The sequence below is a fragment of the Chiloscyllium punctatum genome, chromosome 48 (assembly GCF_047496795.1).
Source record: "Chiloscyllium punctatum isolate Juve2018m chromosome 48, sChiPun1.3, whole genome shotgun sequence".
In the NCBI taxonomy this organism is placed as follows: domain Eukaryota; kingdom Metazoa; phylum Chordata; class Chondrichthyes; order Orectolobiformes; family Hemiscylliidae; genus Chiloscyllium; species Chiloscyllium punctatum.
The window spans coordinates 62,068,265-62,090,714 of NC_092786.1; the positions used below are offsets into that span (position 1 = coordinate 62,068,265).

At 43.8% G+C, this 22,450-nt stretch overlaps 1 protein-coding gene across 2 annotated transcripts in view; it reads left to right on the forward strand.

Annotated features, from left to right (window-relative positions):
* Window positions 1-22,450, forward strand: part of LOC140469134 (AP-3 complex subunit sigma-2) — a 91,566-nt gene that overhangs the window by 26,123 nt on the left and 42,993 nt on the right. For both annotated transcript variants that reach the window (XM_072565451.1, XM_072565450.1), the window contains one exon: window positions 8,633-8,744. In XM_072565451.1, coding sequence (XP_072421552.1) covers window positions 8,633-8,744 — 112 coding nt within the window. The remainder of the gene's footprint in view (window positions 1-8,632; window positions 8,745-22,450) is intronic.

Below are 22,450 nucleotides of genomic sequence, written 5' to 3' on the forward strand. Positions count from 1 at the left end.
ACTGTGCCTGCCTCTACCACCTTTGCTGGCAACGCATTCCAAATGCCCACCACCCTCTGTGTGAAGTACTTACCGCGTGTATCCCCCTTAAACTTTTCACCTCTCACCTTGAAAGTGTGACCTCTTGTTATTGAATCCTTCACCCTGGGAAAAAGCTTGTCTCTATCCACCCTGTCTATACCCTTCATGATTTTGTAAACCTCAATCAGGTCACCCCTCAATCTCCTTTATTCTAATGAAAATAAATCTAGCCTACTCAACCTTTCTTCGTAGCTAGCACCTTCCATACTAGGCAACGTCCTCGTAAACCTTCTCTGTACGCTGTCCAAAGCATCCACATCCTTTTGGTATTGGGGCGACCAGAACTATACACAATATTCTAAATGCAGCCGAACCAATGTCTTGTACAATTTTAACACGACTTGCCAGCTCTTATACTCAATAACCCGTCCGATGAAGGCAAGCATACCATATGCCTTCTTGACCACTCTATCCACCTGTACAACAACCTTCAGGGTACAATGGACCTGCACTCCCAGATCTCTCTGCCCATCAACTTTTCCTAAGGCTTTTCCATTCATTGTATAATTCGCTCCAGAATTAGTCTTGCCTAAATGCATCACCTCACATTTGTCTGGATTGAAATCCGTCTGCCACCTTTACGCCCAACTCTCCAGTCTATCTATATCCTCTTGTATTCTCTGACAGTCCCTTATGCTTTCTGCTACTCCACCAATCTTTGTGTCATCTGCAAACTTGCTGATCATACCAACAGTACCCTCTTACAGATCATTTAGGTATATTACAAAAAACAGTGGCCCCAACACTGACCCCTGTGGAACATCACTGGTCACCTTTCTCCATTTCAAGAAACTCCCTTGATCTACTACTCTCTGTCTCCTGTTGCTCAACCAGTTCTTTATCCACCTAGCTGGAACACCCTGCACACCATGTGACTTCAGTTTCTCCATTAGTCTACCATGGGGAGCCTTATCAAACGACTTACTAAAGTCCGCGTATATGACATCAACAGCCCTTCCTTCATCTATCAACTTGGTCACTTCCTCGAAGAACTCTATTAAGTTGGTAAGGCACGATCTCCCCGCACAAAACCATGTTGCCTATCACTGATAGGCCCATTCTTTTCGAAATATAAATAGATCCTATCCCTCAGTACCTTCTCTAGCAACTTCCCCACCACCGACGTCAGGTTCACTGGTCTGTAGTTGCCTGGAATATCCCTACTACCCGCAATCTACAACATTTCCATATTCAATTATTACCCCAAAACCTGCCCTCTTGTAGTTCTGAAATAAAATCAAAAAGCAATAGATTTCATGTTGACAGAATGATAAAATAGATAATATTTAAGTTTGTGAGAGACAGCATGAACTACATAACTCTTACGCTTATAAAGCAGATACAGGAATAGAGCTTGCTGCAGGTCTGTTGGTGGTTTGGAAGAGTAAATTAGAGACTCGGGTGAATGCACTGGGGTAAGAATCAAGCCTCACTGCTTCATAGAATGCTTGCAGAGGATTTGGCCTGTCAAATCTAACAACTGTCCAGACCCCTGCTAATCCCCATAACCCCACATTTCCCATGGCTAATTCACTTAGCCGGCAAATTCTTGGTACACTACGGAGCAATTTAGCATGGCCAAACCACCTAAGCTGCACATCTTTTGATTCTGGGAGGAAACCAGAACATTGAACACTACAGTGCAGTACAGGCCCTTTGGTCCTTGATGTTATGCCGACTTGTAACACCAATTTGAAGCCCATCTAACCTACACTATTCCATTTTCATCCATATGTTAATGCAATGACCATTTTAATGTCCTTAAATTTGACGAGTCTATTGTTGCAGGCAATGCGTTCCATGCCCATACTACTCTCTGAGTTAAGAAACTACCTCTGACATCTGTCCTACATCTGTCACCCTTCAATTTAAAACTATGTCCCCTCGTGCTGGCCATCCGAGGAAAAAGGCTTGCACTGCCCACCCTGTCTAATCCTCTGATTATCTTGTATATCTCAATTAAGTCACCTCTCAATCTTCTCTTTAGTGAAAACAGCCTCAAGTGCCCCAGCCTTTCCTCGTAAGACCTTCCCTCTATACCTGGCAACTTCCGAGTAAATTTCCTCTGACCCCTTTCTAAAGCTTCCTTATCCTTCCTATACTGAGGTGTCCAGAACTATATGCAATACTCCAAATGCAGCCACAGCAAAATTTTGTACAGCTGCAGTATCACCTAATGGTTCTGAAACTCAGTTCCTCTACCATTAAAGGAAAACACACCATATGCCTTCTTCACAACCCTATCTACCTGGGTGCCAACTTTCAGGGATCTATGTATTTGGACACTGACATCTCTCTACTCATCTGCACTACCAAGGATCTTACCTTTAGTCTAGTACTCTTTATTCCAGTTGGTCCTTCCAAAGAGAATCACCTCACACTTTTCCGCATTAAACTCCATTTGCCACCTCTTAGCTCAGCTCTGCTGCTTATCTATGTCCCTCTGTAACTGAGGTATCCTTCTGCACTATCCACAACTCTGCCAACCTTAGTGTCATCTGCAAATTTACTAACCCATCCTTCTACACCCTCGTCCAGGTCATTAATAAAAATGACAAACAGCAGTCAATACAAAACAGATCTTTGTGGTACACCACTGGTAACTGAGCTCCAGGATTAATATTTCTCATTAACCACCACTTTCTGTCTTCTTTCAGCTAGCCAATTTCTGATCAAAACTGCTAAATCCCCCTCAATCCCATGGGGAACCTTATCAAACGCGTTACTGAAGTCCATATGCACCACATCAACTGCTTTACTTTCATCCACCTGTTTCGTCATGTTCTTAAAGAGCTCAATAAGGTCAGTGAGGCATGACCTACCCTTCACAACCATGTTGACTATCTCTAATCAAACTATTCCTTTCCAGATGATTATAATCCTATCTCTTATAGCATTTTCCAACACCTTACCCACAACTGAAGTAAGGCTCACTGGCCTATAATTACCAGGGTTGTCCTGACCCCCCCTCCTTGAACAAGGGAACAGCATTTGCTATCCTCCAGTCTTCTCGCACTGTTCCTGCAGACAATGATGACATAAAGATAAAAGCCAAAGGCTCTGCAATCTCCTCCCATCCAAAGTCCCATCCAGCCCAGGGGACTTATCTATTTTTACACTTTCCAGAATTGTTAACAACTCCTCCTTGTGGACCTCAATCATGTCTTGTCTGGTAGCCTGTATCTCAGTATTTTCCTCGCCAACATTGTCTTTTTCTAGTGTGAATACTGATGAAAAATTTTTTTAGCGCTTTCCCTATCTCCTCTGACTCCACGCACAACTTCCCACTACTATCCTTGATTGGCCCTAATCTTTCTGTAGTGATTCTTTTATTCCAGATATACCGATAGAAAGCCTTATGGTTTTCCTTGATCCTGTCTGCCAATGACTTCTCATATCTCCTCCTGGCTCCTCTTAACTGTTTCTTTAGGTGTTTCCTGATTAACCTGTAACTCTCAAGTGCCCTACCTTAGCCTTTATATCTCATCCTAACATAGGCCTTCTTCCTCTTGACAAGAGATTCATGTTCTTTAGTAAACCAGGGCTCCCTTGCTTGACTACTTCCTCCCTGCCTGACAGGTGCACACTTAACAAGGACCTGCAGTAGCTGTTTCTCGAATAAGCTACACATTTCAATTGTGCCCATTCCCTGCAGTTCCTTTTCCCATCCTACGCATCCTAAATCTTGCCTTGCAACATAATTACCTTTACCCCAGTTATAATTCTTGCCCCGCGGAATATACCTATCCCTTTCCATCGCTAAATGAAACATAACCGAATTGTGGTCACTATCACCAAATTGCTCACCTACCTCCAAATCTAACACCTGGCTGGATTCATTACCCAGTACCAAATCCAATGTGGCCTCGCCCCTTGTTGACACGTCTACATACTGTGTCAGGAAACCAACCTGCATGCATTGGACAAAAACTGACCCATCTAAAGCACCCGGGGGAAATTTTCTCAGACATGGCGAGAAAATGCAAACTCCACGGGTGGCACAGTGGGCAGCACGGTGGCACAGTGGTTTGCACTGCTGCCTCAAAGCATCAGAGATCCGGGTTCAAATCCCACTTCAGGGGACTGACTGTGTGGAGTTTGCACATTCTCCCCGTATCTGCGTGGGTTTCCTCCGGGTGCTCCGGTTTCCTCCCATAGTCCAAAAATGTGCAGGTTAGGTGAATTGGCCATGTTAAATTGCCCGTTGTGTTAGGGGTAAATGTAGGGGAATGGGTCTGGATGGGTTGCTCTTTGGCGGGTCGGTGTGGACTTGTTGGACCGAAGGGCCTGTTTCCACACTGTAAGTAATCTAAGAATCCACGTGGACCACCACCCAAGGCTAAAATCAAACCCAGGTCTCTGGCGCTGTGAGGCAACAGTGCTAACCACTGACTCATTGTGCTGCCATGTCATAGAGTAATAGAGATGTACAGCACAGAAACAGACCCTTCGCTACAACTCGTTCATGCTGCCCAGATACCCTAACCTAGGCAGAAGTGATAACTGCAGATGCTGGAGATTAGAGTCGCGAGCGTGGTGCTGGAAAAATCCTGTTTCGGGCAAAGGCCCAGCTTTTGCCCAAAACGTTGATTTTCCTGCTCCTCGGATGCCTGACCTGACATCCTAACCTAGTCCAATCCCATTTGCCAGCACTTGGCCCATATCCCTCTCAACCCTTCCTTTTCATATACCCATCCAGATGCCTTTTAAATGCTGCAATTGTACCAGCCTCCACCATTTCCTGTGGCAGCTCATTCCATAAATTCACCACCCTCTGCGTGAAAACGTTGACCTTTACGTCCCTTTTATATCTTTCCCCTCTCACCTTAAACCTATGCCCTCTAGTTCTGGACTCCCCCACCCCAGGGCAGAGATTTTGTCTATTAACCTATCCATGCCCCTCATGATTTTGTAAATCTCTGTAAGGTCACCACTCAGCCTCTGACACACCAGAGAAAACAGCACCAGCCTGTTCAGCCTCTCTCTATAGCTCAAATCCTCTAACCCCGGCAACATCCTTGTAAATCTTTTCTGAACCCTTTCACGTTTTACAACATCCTTCTGATAGGAAGGAGACCAGAATCGCACACAGTATTCCAAAAGTGGCCTAATCAATGTCCTGTACAGCTGCAACATGACCTCTCAACTCCTGTGTTCAATGCTGATCGATAAAGGAAAGCATACCAAATGCCGCCTTCACTATTCTATCAATCTGTGACTCTACTTTCAAGGGGCTCTGAACCTGCAGTCCTCGGTCTCTTTGTTCAGCAACGCTCCCTGGGAACTTACATTCAATGTATAAGTCCTGCTCTGATTTGCTTTCCCAAAATGCAGCACCTCGCATTTATCTAAATTAAACTCCATCTGCCAGTTCTCAGCACTTTGGCACATCTGATCACGATCACATTTTAAACTGAGGTAACCTTCTTCGCTGTCCACTACACCTCCAGTTTTGGTGTCATCTGCAAACTTACTAACTATACCTCTTATGTTCACATCCAAATCATTTATGTAAATGATGAAAAGTAGTAGGCCCAGTATCAATCCTATTGGCACTCCACTGGTCACAGGCCTCCAGTCGAAAAAGCAACCCTCCACCACCAACCTCTTCTACCTTCTATCTTTGATCCAGTTCTGTACCCAAATGGCTAGTTCTCCCTGTATTCAATGAGATCTAACCTTGCTCACCAGTCTCCCATGGGGAACCTTGTTGAATGCCTTACTGAAGTCCACCGCTGAAGATCACATCCACCACTCTGCCCTCATCAGTCCTCTTTGTTACTTTTTCAAAAAACTCAATCAACATTGTGAGACATGATTTCCCACACATAAAGCCATGTTGACTATCCCGAATCAGTCCTTGCCTTTCCAAATACATGTACATCCTGTCCCTCAGGATTCCCTCCAAAAACTTGCCCACCACCGAGGTCAGGTTCACTGGTCTATAGTTCCCTGGCTTGTCCTTACCACCTTTTTTAAACAGTGGCACCACGTTTGCCAACCTCCAGTCTTCTGGCACCTCACCTGTGACTATCGATGATACAAATATCTCAGCAAGGGGCCCAGCAATCACTTCTCTAGCTTCCCACAGAGTTCTAGGGTACACTGATCAGGTCCTGGCGATTTATCCACTTTTATGCTTTGCAAGACATCCAGCACTTCCTCTTCTGTAATATGGACATTTTTCAAGATGTCACCATCTATTTCCCTGCATTCCATATCTTTCATATCCTTTCCACAGTAAACACTGATGCAAAATACTCATTTAGCATCTGCCCCGTCTCCTGCAGCTCCACACAAAGGCCGCCTTGCTGATCTTTGAGGGGCCCAGAGTGTGGTGCTTGAAAAGTACAGCAGGCCAGGATTCACTCAGTCTATCCTGTCTATATCTGATATATGCTTCCTTCTTTTTCTTAACCAAACCCTAAATTTCTGTAGTCATCCAGCATTCCCTACACCTTCCAGCCTTTCCTTTTGCCCTAACAGGAATACACTGTCTCTGCGCTCTTGTTATCTTATTTCTGAAGGCATCCCCTTTTCCAGGCGATCCTTTATCTGCAAACATCTGCCCCCAATCAGTTTTTGAAAGTTCTTGCCTAATACCATCAAAATTAGCAGCAATTTAGAACTTCAACTTTTAGATCTGATCAATCCTTTTCCATCATTATTTGGTCATTGGCTCCAAAGTCCTCCCCCAATGACCCCTCAATCACTTGCCCTGTCTTATTTTCCTGATGAAGGATTTTTGCCCAAAACGTTGATTCTCCTGCTCCTCGGATGCTGTCTGACCTGCTGTTCTTTTCCAGTACTGCACACTCGACTTATTTCCCAAGAGTAGGTCAAGTGTTGCATCTTCTCTAGTTGGTACATACACATAGTGAATCAGAAACATTTTTGGACACACTTAACAAATTCCTCTCCATCTAAATCCTTAACACTATGGCAGTCCCAGTCTATGTTTGGAAAGTTAAAATCTCCTACCATAACCACCCCGTTATTCTTACAGATAACAGAGATTGCCTTACAAATTTGTTACTCAATTTTCCCCTGACAATGAGGGGGTCTATAATACAATCCCAATAAGGTGATCATCCCTTTCTTATTCTTCAATTCCACCCAAATAATTCTCCTGGATGTATGTCAGGGAATATCCTCCCTCTGTACAGCCGTAGTGCTATCCCTTATCAAAAACGCCACTCCCCCTCCTCTCTCGCCTCTTTTTCTATTCTTCCTGTAGCATTTATATCCTGGAACATTAAGCTGCCAGTCCTGCCATCCCTGAGCCATGTTTCCATAATTGCTATGATATCCCAGTCCCATGTTCCTAACCATGCCCTGAGTTCATCTGTCTTCCCCATTAGGCCCCTTGCATTGTAGTAAATGCAGTTTAATTTATCAGTCCTACCTTGTTCCCTGCTTTGTCCCTGCCTGCCTTGACTGTTTGACTCGCTCCTTTTCCCAACCGTAGCAGTCTCAGATTGATCTCATTCCTCATTATCTCCCTGGGTCCCACTCCCCCACCTTACTAGTTTAAATCCTCCTGAACAGCTCTAGCAAATCTTTCTGCCCGTATATTAGTCCCCTTCCAATTCAGGTGCAATCCATCCTTCTTGTACAGGTCACGTCTACCCCAGAAGAGATTCCAATGATCCAAAAATGTGAATCCTTCTCCCATACACCAGCTCCTTAGCCACACTTTCATTTGCTCTATCCTCCTATTCCTACCCTCACTAGCTTGAAGCACCGGGAATAATCTAGATATTACTACCCTCGAGGGCCTCCTTTTTAAATTTCTGCCTGACTTTCAATATTTTCCCTTCAGAATCTCATCCCTTTTCCTTCCTGTGCAGTTGGTTCCAATGTGTACGATGACCTTCTGCTGGTCCCTGTCCCCATGGAGTACAGTCTGCACCCTCTCTGAGACTTCCTTGATCCTGCCAGCTGATTGAATATTAATTCAGTGAGCAAATCTGCGATATAAAACTAGTTTTGGTAATGGTGACTATCATATTTATTATGTTTATTGTAAAAATGTTTCTAATTCACTAAAGTCCTCTAGGGGAGGAAATCTGCCATTCTTACTTAGTCTGCCCTACATGTGACTTAAGATCCACAGCGACATGGTTGATTCTGAAGTGTCCTATGAGATGTGAGTTAAAGGGCAACAAATGTTGACCTCACTAGCAGTATTTGTGGAAAAAAAAGAGAAAAAAAAATCAGTGGTTAAGTTCAGTTGAATATTATCTTCCTTTTTATAAGACTTCAATTTAAAGATATAAAGAAAGACAGGGATGGTTTGATGATTCGTCATGCATATCCTATCACAGAATGGTGTAGCTTGTTTTGTAGTTTAATGCATAAATCTCAGTTGCCCACATCTCTTTCATGCAGAAACCCAACAGCCAATTTGAGAACAGACTTGGAGATCTTCCAATCAGTTGCATGAGATGCTACTGAATGGGAAACATGTCCCTGTTCACACTGTTATTGGCCAACTCAAGAATCTACCTGCTCCTTTTTGAATGTTCATATTGGTTTTGATTTGTTCCAGTTTGATCGGTGGGTCTGACTACAAGCTGATATATCGACACTATGCTACTCTCTACTTCCTGTTCTGTGTTGACTCGTCTGAGAGTGAATTGGGAATTCTGGATTTGATACAGGTTTGTGAGATGCCGTTTTCCTAGTATAACTCAGTTAATCCTATTGGGTCGACAGAAAATCTCAGCAAGAGAGCCAGATAAATGCTTTCAAAGAAACTACAGAAATGATACAGTGCAGAAGGGAGCCATTTGACTCAGCTTGTCCACGCTGACCCAGAGACACCCAGATGTCCTTTCTAATCATGAGGCAATCGAGTTTTAAAGGTTCATGTGCATTTTATTGATGTTATTGTAAAGTCTTTTGGATTGACTTCTGTATTTAACCCAAGGCTGTAACTGTCATAGAAGTATTTGATGGGGATGCTATAGATGAAGCTTGCCTCCATATCTAACTCCATATTGTACCTGTTCTAGGAATGTATGATGGGGACAGTGAGGGAGCTTTAGTTTCAGTTTAAAACCGTAGGGGGAGCTTTAGTTTCAATTTAATAGAGTAGAGAGAGTTGAGTTTAAAAGAGTAGAGGGGGCTTGACTCTATCTATCCTGTGCAGTACGTGTCCTGGAAATGTTTGATGAGGGTGTAGACAAAGTGTTACTTTGAATCTAACCTGGTGCTGTTCCTGTCATTGCAGAGTTTGTTGGGGAGAGTGTTGTTACAACACTGATTTAGACAGCTGTATCCAATCAGCCTTCCTACCTCTATTTGTAACACAGTAAGATTTAAAGCCTTCAAAAGATCCTCAAAATCAACTCCCATGGTTCCTAACCAGACGTTTTGAATAATTAATTCCAGTTTTTACCTTAAAAAGAAAATTTAGCAATTTATTAATAATGCCATAACTTTAGCAGAGTAAAATTAAACAACAAAATAATCTAATTGTTCTTTGCTATAAAACTAAAAACTTTTGTTTTCAATCGCATTCACAAAAAAGACAAATACAGTTATGGGATAAATACAAAGAAAACAACAAAACCGGCAAGATTACTTAAATGGTTTTCATGATCGGTTGTTTGACAGCCACAAATATTGGTTGACTTTCTGAAGCTGTCAATCAGAGTCACCTTTACAGTTCACTGAGATATGGGAGTTGAGAGTGTGGTTCTGTAAAAGTACAGTAGGTCAGGCAGCATCTGAGGAGAGGAAGAATTGATGTTTCGGGCATAAGTCCTTCATCAAGAATGAGGCTTTTGGGCCGGGAGCTGAGAGATAAATGGGAGGGGTTTGGGGGGAAGGTAGCTGAGACTGCGATAGCTAGATGGAGGTGGAGGAGAAGGTGATAGGTCAGAGAGGAGGGTGGAGTGCATAGATGAGAAAGGTGATGGACAGGTCCGGAGGGCATCGTTGAGTTGGAGGCTTGGGACTGGGATAATGTAGGGGGAGGGAAATGAGGAAACTGGTGCAATCCACATTGATCCCGTGTGGTTGCAGGGACCTACAGTGGAATGTGAGGTGTGCTTCCTCCAGACGTCGGGTGGTAAGGATTTGGTGATGGAGGAGGCCCAGGACCTGCATGTCCTTGGTGGAGTGGAAGGAGGGAGTGAACTGTTCAACAACAGGGCGTTAGGGTTGGTTGGTGCGGTTGTCCCAGAATCCCAAGTAGGCGTCCTGTCTCCCCAATGTAGAGGAGACCACATTGGGTACAATGGATACAGTAGATGATGTGTGGAGGTACAGGTAAATTTCTGACAGATGTGGAAGGATCTTTTGGGGCCTTGGACGGAGGTGAAAGGGGGTCCTGTGGGCTCAGGTTTTGCACTTCCTGTGGTGGCAGGGGAAGGTGCCAGGAGTGGGGTGTGGGCTAGTGGGAGGGCATGGATCTGATGAGGGAACTGCAGAGGGAATGGTCTCTCCGGAACATTGATAAGACTGGGGAGAGAGATATATCTCTGCTGATGGGATCCATTTGAAGGTGGCAGAAGTGATGGAGGATGATGCGATATATGTGGAGGTTGGTGGGTGGAAGAAAAGGACCGGGCCTCTTGAGTAAACAAAAGCTTGTTTTGTCTGTTTTATTTTAACACAAGCTGTCACTCACAGTTCAAAAGTCATTTTGGCTCACAGTTCCCAATTCACAGCTCCAAATCAAAATGGATAAAAGAATAAAATTAACAAAAAAAATCAGAGACGCCTCTAACAGTGTAAAGGGTATGTCATTCTTATCTAACTTGCTGTTGTAAGAAACTATGTATTTCCCAATATAGACTATAAACTGAAAGAGAATTTAGACACTGAATTGCTTGGAGCATTTTGCATCTTGGAAAAGACAAGTGATGCACACTGTTAGTTGTGCAAGAGAATTAATATAACTTCTTTGAGACTGAGCACCTTTAGGAGGTTTTGAGTTAAGGGTAAACTGCGTGAAAACAGCCCTCGGATCAGTCGAGCTGCAGATTGCTGCAAATCTAAAAATGCTGAGCACCCAGAGACCTCTGAGACAAAAAACTGAAAACATCCTCCTCCTCCTCCTGGTCTGAGTGAAAAGCAAAAAAAAAGCTTAAGAGGGAATTCAAACTTAGCCAGACCTAAATCTGCAGGATCAACTGTCAAAGTGATGAACAACCATCACTTTATACGTAACAGATTATTATCTTTGCTGAAACCAAAAGGAGTCTTGAGAAACAATTTAACCCAATCTTGAAATCTGAACTTTGTTCCCTGTATATGTAATTTTTAACTCATAATACATGTCACAGCATCTGTGTTATGCCTGTTGTAATTCTGTGTATGTATGAATTTGGAGTTTAAAGGTGTTTAGTTTAAGTTGTACAGAGTAGATTAGGAAGCCAGTCTTTTCTTTGCCACTTGTTTACATTAAATGTGTTACAATCATTAATTATTTTCTGTTAATAAAGAAACCTGGTGGGAATTGTTTTTGTCTTGAATAGCAGACAATCAGGCAAATTGGTCAGTTTGGTGGCCCCATTAGGATCTTATTCATTTCATGATGGCTTGTGTACCAGTGGGGCACAATTATTGGTGTATTCTTCCCAGCTAACACATGTGCATGCCCTGGGAATGATGAATCAGATAGTATAGAGGAAATTTTACTCTATAAGATACCAGTGACTTTGAATCAATGCAGCTATGTTATTGATCACTGTACTAACAGAAACAAATCTGTCCCACCCACCCTATCCAGGCCCCTACATAATTTTAAACACCTTGATTAAATCACCCTGGTCTGTTCCAAATAAAATAATTGCATCCTATTGAATTTGAACTCCTAGTAAGATGACTTCATTCCTGATCACATTCTATTAAATGTTAACTCTAGTTGTGAGGTTCATTGGAGAAACTTTAGCTGTTCACCCGGGAGAGAAGAGAATTAATAAGACATCTAATCAAGGTGTTTAAAATCAAGATGGGCCTAACCAGAAAGAATAGCAAGAAACTGTTCCCACTCATGGAAGGATTGAGAACCAGAAGGTGCAGAATTATGTTGACGTGTAGAATGAGCAATGGCATCTTGAGGAAAAGTAGCAAGTTTTTGGAGGCTGAAATGCATGTTCTGAGAGTTTGTTGGAGACTTTTTTTGTGGCTTTGAAAAGTGAGTTAGTTTAATATTTAGAGTCATAGAGATGTACAGAATGGAAACAGACCCTTCGGTCCTACTCGTCCATGCCAACCAGGTAAAAAATAGGGCTTTTGCCCGAAACGTCGATTTCGCTGCTCCTTGGATGCTGCCTGAACTGCTGTGCTCTTCCAGCACCACTAATCCAGGTATCCCAACCAATCTAGTCCTATTTGCCAGCACTTGGCCCATATCCCTCCAAACCCTTTCCATTAATATACCCATCCAGATGCGTTTCAAATGTTGTAATTGTCCCAGTCTCTACCACTTCCTCTGGCAGCTCATTCCATACACATACCACCCTCTGCGTGAAAAAGGTGCCCTTTAGATCCCTTTTATATCTTTCTCCCTCAACCCTAAACTTATGCCCTCTAGTTCTGGACCCCAGGGAAAAGACCTTGTCTGTTTAACCTATCCATGCCCCTCATGATTTTATAAATCTCTATAAGGTCACCCCTCAGCCTCCAACGCTCCAGGGAAAACAGCTCCAGCCGAATCAGCCTCTCCCCTCTCCCTATAGCTCAAATCCTCCAACCCTGGCAACATCCTTGTAAATCTTTTATGATCCCTTTCAAATCTCGCAAATCTTTCTGATAGGAAGTCGACCAGAATTGCATGCAGCATTCTAACAGTGGCCTTTACAGCGGTAACATGATCTCCCAACTCCTGTACTCAGCACTATGACCAATAAAGGAAAGCATACCAAACGCCACCTTCACTATCCTATCTTCCTGCCACTCTACTTTCAAGGAGCTATGAATCTGCACTCCAAGGTCTCTTTGTTCAGCAACACTCCCTAGCACCTTACCATTAAGTGTATAGTTCCTACTCTGCTTTGTTTTTCCAAAATGCAGCACCTCACATTTATCTAAATTAAACTCCATCTGCCAGTCCTCAGCCCATTGGCTCATCTGATCAAGATTGCATTGTAATCTGAGGTAACCCTCTTTGCTGTCCACTACACCTCCAGTTTTGGTGTCATCTGCAAACTTACTAACTATACCTCCTCTGTTCACATCCAAATCATTTATGTAAATGACGAAAAATAGTGAACCCAGCATCGATCCTTTTGGCACTCCACTGGTCACAGGCCTCCAGTCTGAAAAGCAACCCTCCAGCACCACCCTCTGTCTTCTACCTTTGCGCCAGTTCTGTATCCAAATGGCTAGTTCTCCTTGCATTCCATGAGATTTAACCTTACTAACCAGTATAACATGGGGAACCTTGTCAAACGTCTTACTGAAGTCCATATAGGTCACATTCACTGCTCTGCCCTTATAACTCCTCTTTGTTACTTCTTCAAAATACTCAATCAAGTTAGTGAGACATGATTTCCCATGTGCAAAGCCATGTTGACTATTCCTAATCAGTCCTTGCCTTTCCATATATGTGTAAATCCTATCCCTGAGGATTCCCTCCCAACAATTTGCCCACTACTGAATTCAGGCTCACTGATCTATAATTCTTTGGCTTTTCCTTACCATCTTTTTAAAATAGCGGCACCATGTTAGCCAACCTCCAGTCTTCCGGCACCTCACCTGTAACTATCAATGATTCAAATATCTCAGCAAGGGACCCAGCAATCACTTCCCTAGCTTCCTACAGAGTTCTAGGATACACTTGGTCAGACCCTGGGAATTATCGACCTATATCCGTTTCAAGACATCCAGCACCACCACCTCTGTAATATGGACATTTTTCAAAATGTCACCATCTATTTCCCTACATTCTATATCATCCATGACCTTCTCCACAGTAAACATTGATGCAAAATACTCGTTTCGTATCTCCCCCATCTCCTGTGGCTCCACACAAAGGCTGCTTTGCTGATCTTTGAGGGGCCCTATTCTTTTGCTAGTTACCCTTTTGTCCTTAATGTATTTGTAAAAATCCTTTGGATTCTCCTCAACTCTATTTGCCAAAGCGATATCATGTCCCCTTTTTACCCTCCTGATTTCCCTCTTAAGTATACTCCAACTGCCTTTATACTCTTCTAATGATTCACTCGATCTCTCCTGTCTATACCTGACATATGCTTCCTTCTTATTCTTCATCAAACCCTCGAATCTCTAGTCATCCAGCATTCCATACACCTGCCAGCTTTTCCTTTCATCCTAACAGGAATATACCGTCTCTGGACTCTCATTATCTCATTTCTGAAGTCTTCCCATTTTCCAACCGTCCCTTTACTTGCAAATCTCTGCCCCCAATCAGCTTTTGAAAGTTCTTGCCTAATAGCATCAAAATTAGCCTTCCTTCAATTTAGATCTTCAACTTTTACAGCCGGTCTATCCTTTTCCAGCACTATTTTAAAACATAGAATTATGGTCACTAGCTCCAAAGTGCTCCCCCACTGACACCTCAATCACCTGTCTGCCTTACTTCCCAAGGGTAGGTCAAGCTTTTCACCTTCTCTAGTAGGAACATCTACATACTGAATCAGAAAATTTTCTTGTACATACTTAACAAATTCCTCTCCATCTAAACCATTGACACTATGGCAATTCCAGTCTATGTTTGGAAAATTAAAATACCATACATAACCACCCTATTATTAGATTAGATTAGATTCCCTACTGTGTGGAAACAGGCCCTTTGGCCCAACAAGTCCATTCGGATCCTCTGAAGAGCAACCCACCCAGACCCATATCCCTTCACCGAACACTACGGGCAATTTACCTAACCTGCCCATTTTTGGACTGTGGGAGGAAACCGGAGCACCCGGAGGAAACCCACGCAGACACTGGGAGAATGTGCAAACTCCACACAGACAGTTGCCTGAGGTGGGAATTGAACCCGGGTCTCTGGCGCTGTGAGGCAACAGTGCTAACCACTGTGCCACTGTGCCGCCCAAAATCTCCTTACAAATTTGTTTCTTAATTTCCCGCTGACAATTAGGGGGTATATAATACAATCCCAATCAGGTGATCATGCCTTTCTTATTTATCAGTTGCACCCAAATAAAGTGTGGGATTCTGGGTGATCCAAGATGGAGGACGGGAAAAATTTCTGACTGTAACAGGTGCTCCTTTTTTTTGAGGTATTTTAGGTGTTGGAGGTTATTTCCTCGAATTCCAGGAGCAGCGATTATTGTTTTATATGCTGTTGTATTGTTTTGGAACTTTGGGGGAAAAAAAGTCAAATCAACAGCACCTTCAAAAAAAAAGAACAAAGGAAGCGCATGGTGAGGTCAGTGCAAGCAAGAGAGTTAACTGACAGAGTTAGCAGTTACTGCCTTTGCTGTTGAATTCATGTATTGCTGGACATTGGAGTGCGTCTGGGAAAATTAAAAAAACAGTCAAATTCACAACTGACCTTGGAGGAACCTGTCTGGGAGAGGTCACAGCACAGAAGCAAATAAGTGGATTTTAAGCGTGGCCTTAAAATAGGTCTGCGGTAGTGAGTAGAGTCGGTTCTTTCTTGATTATATGTTTTATTGAAGTATGGTTCTTGATTAAACTTAAAATATAAGCCATAAGTATTAACTTAACCTGGAGCAATGTTTTATAGACGGAATGCTATTTTCTGGGTCTATAGATTGAAAGAAGCAAAAATGGTCTTTAGTAGAGTGATATGCTCTTGTCGGATGTGGGTTACTGAGGATTATATCTGCAATAAGTGCCATTGGTTGCGAATCCTATCAGATCAAATGGATTGGTTCAAGAGGCAGTTAGAGGTATTGAGGAATTTGCAAGAGGAATGGAATGTGATGGATGGCAGTTACAGGAAGGGGGGCAGTCTCAGGTACAGTCACGTAGATGGGTTAACTCCAGGAAAGGTAAGAGAGGTAGGCAGGCAGTGCAGGAGTCTTCTGTGGCTATCCCCATTTCAGACAACTATGCTGTTTTGGAAAATGTAGGGGGTGATGGATTCTCAGGGGAACGTAGCATGAACAGCCAAGTTTCTGGTATTGAGACTGGCTCTAATGTAATGAGAGGTAAGTCGAGTTCCAAACGATTGATAGTGTTAGGGGACTCTCTAATCCGAGGTACAGACAGATGTTTCTGTGGCCAGCAGCGAAAAATCAGAATGGTGTGTTGCTCCCCTGATGCCAGGATCAAGGATGTCTCAGAGAGGATGCAGAATGTTCTCAAGAGGGAGAGGGGCCAGCAAGAGGCCATTGTATACCTTGGAACCAATGACATAGGAAGGGAAAAAGTTGAGATTCTGAAGAGAGATTACAAAGAGTTAGGCAGAAATTTAAAAAGGAGGTCCTCGAGAGTAGTAATATCTGGATTACTCCAAATGCTGCGAGCTAGTGAGGGCAGGAATAGGAGGATAGAGCAGATGAATGCATGGCTGAGGAGCTGGTGTCCGGGAGAAGGATTCACATTTTTGGATCATGGGTATCTCTTCTGGGGTAGAAGTGACCTGTACAAGAAGGACGGATTGCACCTAAATTGAAAGGGAACTAATATACTGGCAGGGAGATTTGCTAGAGCTGCTCGGGAGGATTTAAACTAGTAAGGTGGGGGTGTGGGACCCAGGGAGATAGTGAGTAAAGATTTCAATTTGAGACTGGTACAGTTTGAGAACAAAGGGAGTCAATTAGTCAGGGCAGGCAGGGACAAAGCAGAGAACAAGATAGGACTGATAAATTAAACTGCACTTATTTCAATGCAAGAGGCTCAACGGGGAAGGCAGCTGAACTCAGGGCATGGTTAGGAACATGGGACTGGGATATCATAGCAATTACAGAAACGTGGCTCAGGGATAGACAGGACTGGCAGCTTAATGTTCCAGGATACAATGCTACAAGGAAGGATAGAAGGGGAGGCAAGAGAGGAGGGGGAGTGGCATTTTTTGATAAAGGGATAGCATTACAGCTGTACAGAGGGAGGATATTCCCGGAAATACATCCAGGGAAGTTATTTGTGGGGAACTGAGAAATAAGAAAGGGATGATCACCTTATTGGGAATGTATTATAGACTCCCTTATAGTCAGAGGAAAATGAGAAACAAATTTGTAAGGAAATCTCAGTTATCTGTAAGGATAATAGGGTGGTGATGGTAGGGGATTTTAACTTTCCACACATGGACTGAGACTGCCATAGTGTTAAGGGTTTAGATGGAGAGGAAAATTTTCTGATTCAGCATGTGGATGTACCTACTAGATAAGGTGCAAAACGTGACCTATTCTTGGGAAATAAGGCAGGGCAAGTGACTGAGATGTCAGTGGAGGAGCACTTTGGGGCCAGCGACCATAATTCTATTAGTTTTAAAATAGTAATGGAAAAGGACAGACTGGATGTAAAAGTTGAAGTTGTAAAATTGGAGGAAGGCTAATTTTGATGTTATTAGGCAAGAACTTTTGAAAGCTGATTGGGGGCAGATGTTCGCAGGTAAAGGGACGACTGGAAAATGGGAAGTCTTCAGAAATAAGATGGTGAAAGTTCAGAGACAATATATTCCTGTTAGGGTGAAAGGAAAGGCTGGTAGGTATAGGGAATGCTGGATGACTAAAGAAGTTGAGGGTTTGGTTAAGAAAAAGAAGGAATCGTATGTCAGGTATTAACAGGATAGATCGAGTGAACCCTTAAAAGAGTATAAAGGCAGTAGGAGTATACTTAAGAGAGAAATCAGGAGGGCAAAACGGGGACATGATATGGCTTTGGCAAATAGAGTTAAGGAGAATCCAAATGATTTTTACAAATACATTAAGGACAAAGGGGTAACTAGCGAATGAATAGGGCCCTTCAAAGATCAACAAGGCGGCCTTTGTGTGGAGCCGCAGGAGATTGGGCAGATACTAAATGAGTATTTTGCATCAGTGTTTACTGTGGAAAAGGACATAGAAGATATAGAATGTAGGGAAACAGATGGTGACAAGTGCTGGCTGTCTTGAAACACACAAAAGTGAATAAATCCCCAGGACCTGATCAGATGTACCCTAGAACTCTATGGAAAGCTAGGGAAATGATTGCTGGGCCTCTTACTGAGGTATTTGTATCATCAATAGTCACAGGTGAGGTGCCAGAAGACTGGAGGGTTGGCTAACATTGTGCCACTGTTTAAGAAAGGCGGTAAGGACAAGCCAGGGAACTATAGACCAGTGAACCTGATGTCAGTGGTGGGCAAGTTGTTGGAGGAAATCCTGAGGGACAGAATGGACATGTATTTGGAAAGACAAGGACTGATTAGGAATAGTCCACATGGCTTTATGCATGGGAAATCATGTCTCACAAACTTGAGTTTTTTGAAGAAGTAACAAAGAGGATTGATGAGGGCAGAGCGGTAGATGTGATCTATGTGGACTTCAGTTTGGCGTTCAACAAGGTTCCCCATGGGAGACTGGTTAGATCTCATGGAATATAGGGAGAACTAGCCATTTGGATACAGAACTGGCTCAAAGGTAGAAGACAGAGAGTGGTGGTGGAGGGTTGTTTTTCAGACTGGAGCCTGTGACCAGTGGAGTGCCACAAGGATCGGTGCTAGGTCCACTACTTTTCATCATTTACATAAATGATTTGGATGTGAGCATAAAAGGTAAAGTTAGTATGTTTGCAGATGACACCAAAATTGGAGATATAGTGGACAGTGAAGAAGGTTACCTCAGATTACAACGGGATCTTGATCAAATGGGTCAATGGGTTGAGAAGTCACAGATGGAGTTTAATTTAGATAAATATGAGGTGCTACATTTCGGGAGGACAAATCTTAGCAGGACTTATACACTTATTGGTAAGGTCCTAGGGAGTGTTGCTGAACAAAGATACCTTGGAGTGCAGGTTCATAGCTCCTTCAAAGTGGAGTCTCAGGTAGATAGCATAGTGAAGAAGGCTTTTGCTGTGCTTTCCTTTATTGATCAGAGTATTGAGTACAGGAGTTGGAAGGTCATGTTGCGGCTGTACAGGACATTGGTTAGGCCACTGTTGGAATATTGCGTGCAATTCTGGTCTCTTTCCTATTGGAAAAACGCTGTGAAACTTGAAAGGGTTCAGAAAAGATTTACAAGGATGTTGCTAGGGTTGGAGGATTTGAGTTATAGGGAGAGGTTGAATAGGCTGGGGCTGTTTTCCCTGGAACGTCAGAGGCTGAGGGGTGATTTTATAGAGATTTATAAAATCATGAGGGGTGTGGATAAGATAAATAGACAAGGTCTTTTCCCTGGGGTAGGGGAGTCCAGAACTAGAGAGCATAGGTTTAGGGTGAGAGGGGAAAGATATAAAAGGGATTTAAGGGGCAACCTTTTCACTCAGAGGGTGGTGCGTGTATGGAATGAGCTGCCAGAGGAAGTGGTGGAGGCTGGGACAATTGCAACATTTTAAAGGCATCTGGATGGGTACATGAATAGGAAGGGTTTGGGAGGTATGGGTGAAGTGCTGGCAGGTGGAACTAGATTGTATTGGGATATCTGGTCAGCATGGACAAGTTGGACCGAAGGGTCTGTCCAACTCAGTATTCTACCATGTATTGTCCATTCCCTTGCCTTGTTTGCTCTCCTCAATGCATTACCTGACATTTTTCCAGATTGAATTTCATTTGCTACTTTTCTTTCTCCTTCATCTGTCCAATGATATCATCCTACATAGTATAATGATTTCCCCATATTAATATAGCCCTGTCCAGAAGGACACGTAATGTGTAAATAACAGTTGGCTCAATGATGGCAGATGACGACTAGTGAAATCATTAGGAGAAAGTGAGGACTGTAGATGCTGGGGATCAGACTCGAGAGTGCGGTGCTAGAAAAGCACAGCAGGTCAGGCGGTATCTGAGGAGCAGGAGAATCGATGTTTCGCGCAAGAGCCCTTCATCAGGAATGAGGCTTGTGAGCTGTGAGGGTGGTGAGATAAATAGGAGTGGGGGTGGGGCTTGGGGGAAGGGAGCTGAAAGTGCAATAGGTAGATGGAGGTGGGGGTGAAGGTTGGAGAGGAGGGTGGAGTGGATAGGTGGGTAGGAAAATGGACAGGTCATGAGGGAGGTGTCAAGATGGAAGGTTGGAACTGGAATAAAATTGAGGGAGTGGAAAGGTAGAAATTGGTGAAATCCATATTGATGCTGTGTGGTTGGGGGTGGGGTGGGGGGGGGGGGGTCTCAAGGCGGAAGATGAAGTGTTCTTCCTCCAGGCGTCAGGTAGTGAGGATGTGGCCATGGCAGAGGCCCAGGACCTGCATGCCCTTGGCGGAGTGGAGGAGGAATTGAACTGTTCAGTCATATGACGGTGGGGTTCGTTGGTGCGGGTGTCCCAGAGATGTTTTCTGAAGCGCTCTGCAAGTAGGCGCCCTGTTTCCCCAATGTAGAGGAGACGCATCGGGAGCAACGGATACAGTAAATGATGTGTGGACATCCAGGTAAAATTTTGATGGATGTGGAAGGCTCCTTTGGGACCTTGAATGGAGGTGAGGGAGGAGGTGTGGGTGCAGGTTTTGCAATTCCTGTGGTGGCAGGGGAAGGTGACAGGAAGGGAAGGTGGGTCGGGTGGCGTGGATCTGACTAGAGAGTCATGGAGGGAATGGTATTTACGGAAAGTGGATAGTGGGGGTGGGAAATATACCTCTGGTGGTGGTGTCAGTTTTTAGGTGGTGGAAGTGGCAGAGGATGATGCGATGTATGCAGAGGTTGGTAGAGTGGAAGGTGAGGGCCAAGGAGTTAGATTAGATTAGATTAGATTAGATTAGATTAGATTAGATTAGATTAGATTAGATTACTTACAGTGTGGAAACAGGCCCTTCGGCCCAACAAGTCCACACCGCCCCGCCGAAGCGTAACCCACCCATACCCCTACATCTACATCTACCCCTTACCTAACACTACGGGCAATTTAGCATGGCCAATTCACCTGACCTGCACATCTTTGGACTGTGGGAGGAAACCGGAGCACCCGGAGGAAACCCACGCAGACACGGGGAGAACGTGCAAACTCTACACAGTCAGTCGCCTGAGGCGGGAATTGAACCCGGGTCTCCAGCGCTGTGAGGCAGCAGTGCTAACCACTGTGCCACCATGCCGCCCACCTGTCCTTATATCCTTAAGTTCTGTCCTTATTGTGGTTGGAGGGGTAGGATTGGAGGGCAGAGGCGTGGGAAGTGGATGAGATGTGCTGGACGGCATCATCGACTATGTAGGAGGGAAAATTGTGGTCTTTGAAGAAGGAGGCCATCTGGTAAATTCTGTGGTGGAATTAGTCCTCCTGGAAACAGATGCAGTGCAGGCAGAGGAATTGGGAATAAAGGATAATTTTTTACAGGAGGCAGGGTGAGAGGAGGTGTGGTCCAGGTAGCTGTAGGAAGCAGTGGGTTTGTAGAAGATGTCCGTGTTGAGTTGGTCACCATTGATAGAGATGTTGAGAGGTCTGGGAAGGGGAGGGAGGTGTCTGAGGTGGTCCAGGCAAACTTAAGGTTGAGCTGGAATGTGTTGGTGAAGTTGATGAACTGTTCAACCTTCTCGTGGGAGCATGAGGTTGCACCGATACAGTCATCAATGTAGTGGAGGAAAAGGTGGGGAATGGTGCTGATGTAACTACAGAAGATGGACTGTTCCACGTAACCGACAAAGAGACAGGCATGGCTGAGACCCATGCGGGTGCCCATGGCTACCCCTTTTGTTTGGAGGAAGTGGGAGGATTCAAAGGAGAAATTAGCAAATGAAATAATTAGCATATGGCCTGGCCCTTGTTTGGAGACTTCCAGGGAAATTAGAAGGATGGGAAAGGTTACGTTGGCGAAGCTCAGATTGTCCTCCATGGGTGGATAGGAGTTTGTGCGAAAATTTAGTGTGCATGATTATGACAGGTTTAGATCAGGAAAGTTAGGCAAAGCTTTTCTCATGACACCTGGCATGGACCTGAAGGGCCAAATAGCCACCTTCTGCATTGTAAATGACTTCATGACTCAGAGCCCTGAGTGTTTGGCCTCTTCTCTTTATTTTTGACTTAACAAGAGTTAAATTTTCTTGGATATCCAGGGTGGGTTTAGATTTGAGAGTTCTGTTTTTAATAATGGGAACATATTTATTCTATACTCTCTATATATCCTCTATGAATGTGCCCCACTGCTTTGACATCCTTCAAGTGGATGTTCCATTTATACTAAGTCAGATCCCAGCTCAGTAAAATTGTCTTTTCCAATTTAAAAGTTTTAGTGTTTCGGGAAACAAAAATAGTTCATCAAATGAAGTTTACCAATAATTATATTTAATGTTCCTTTCCATTCCAAAGACAATATAAGTTTCTGACACTCCATTTATCTTGTT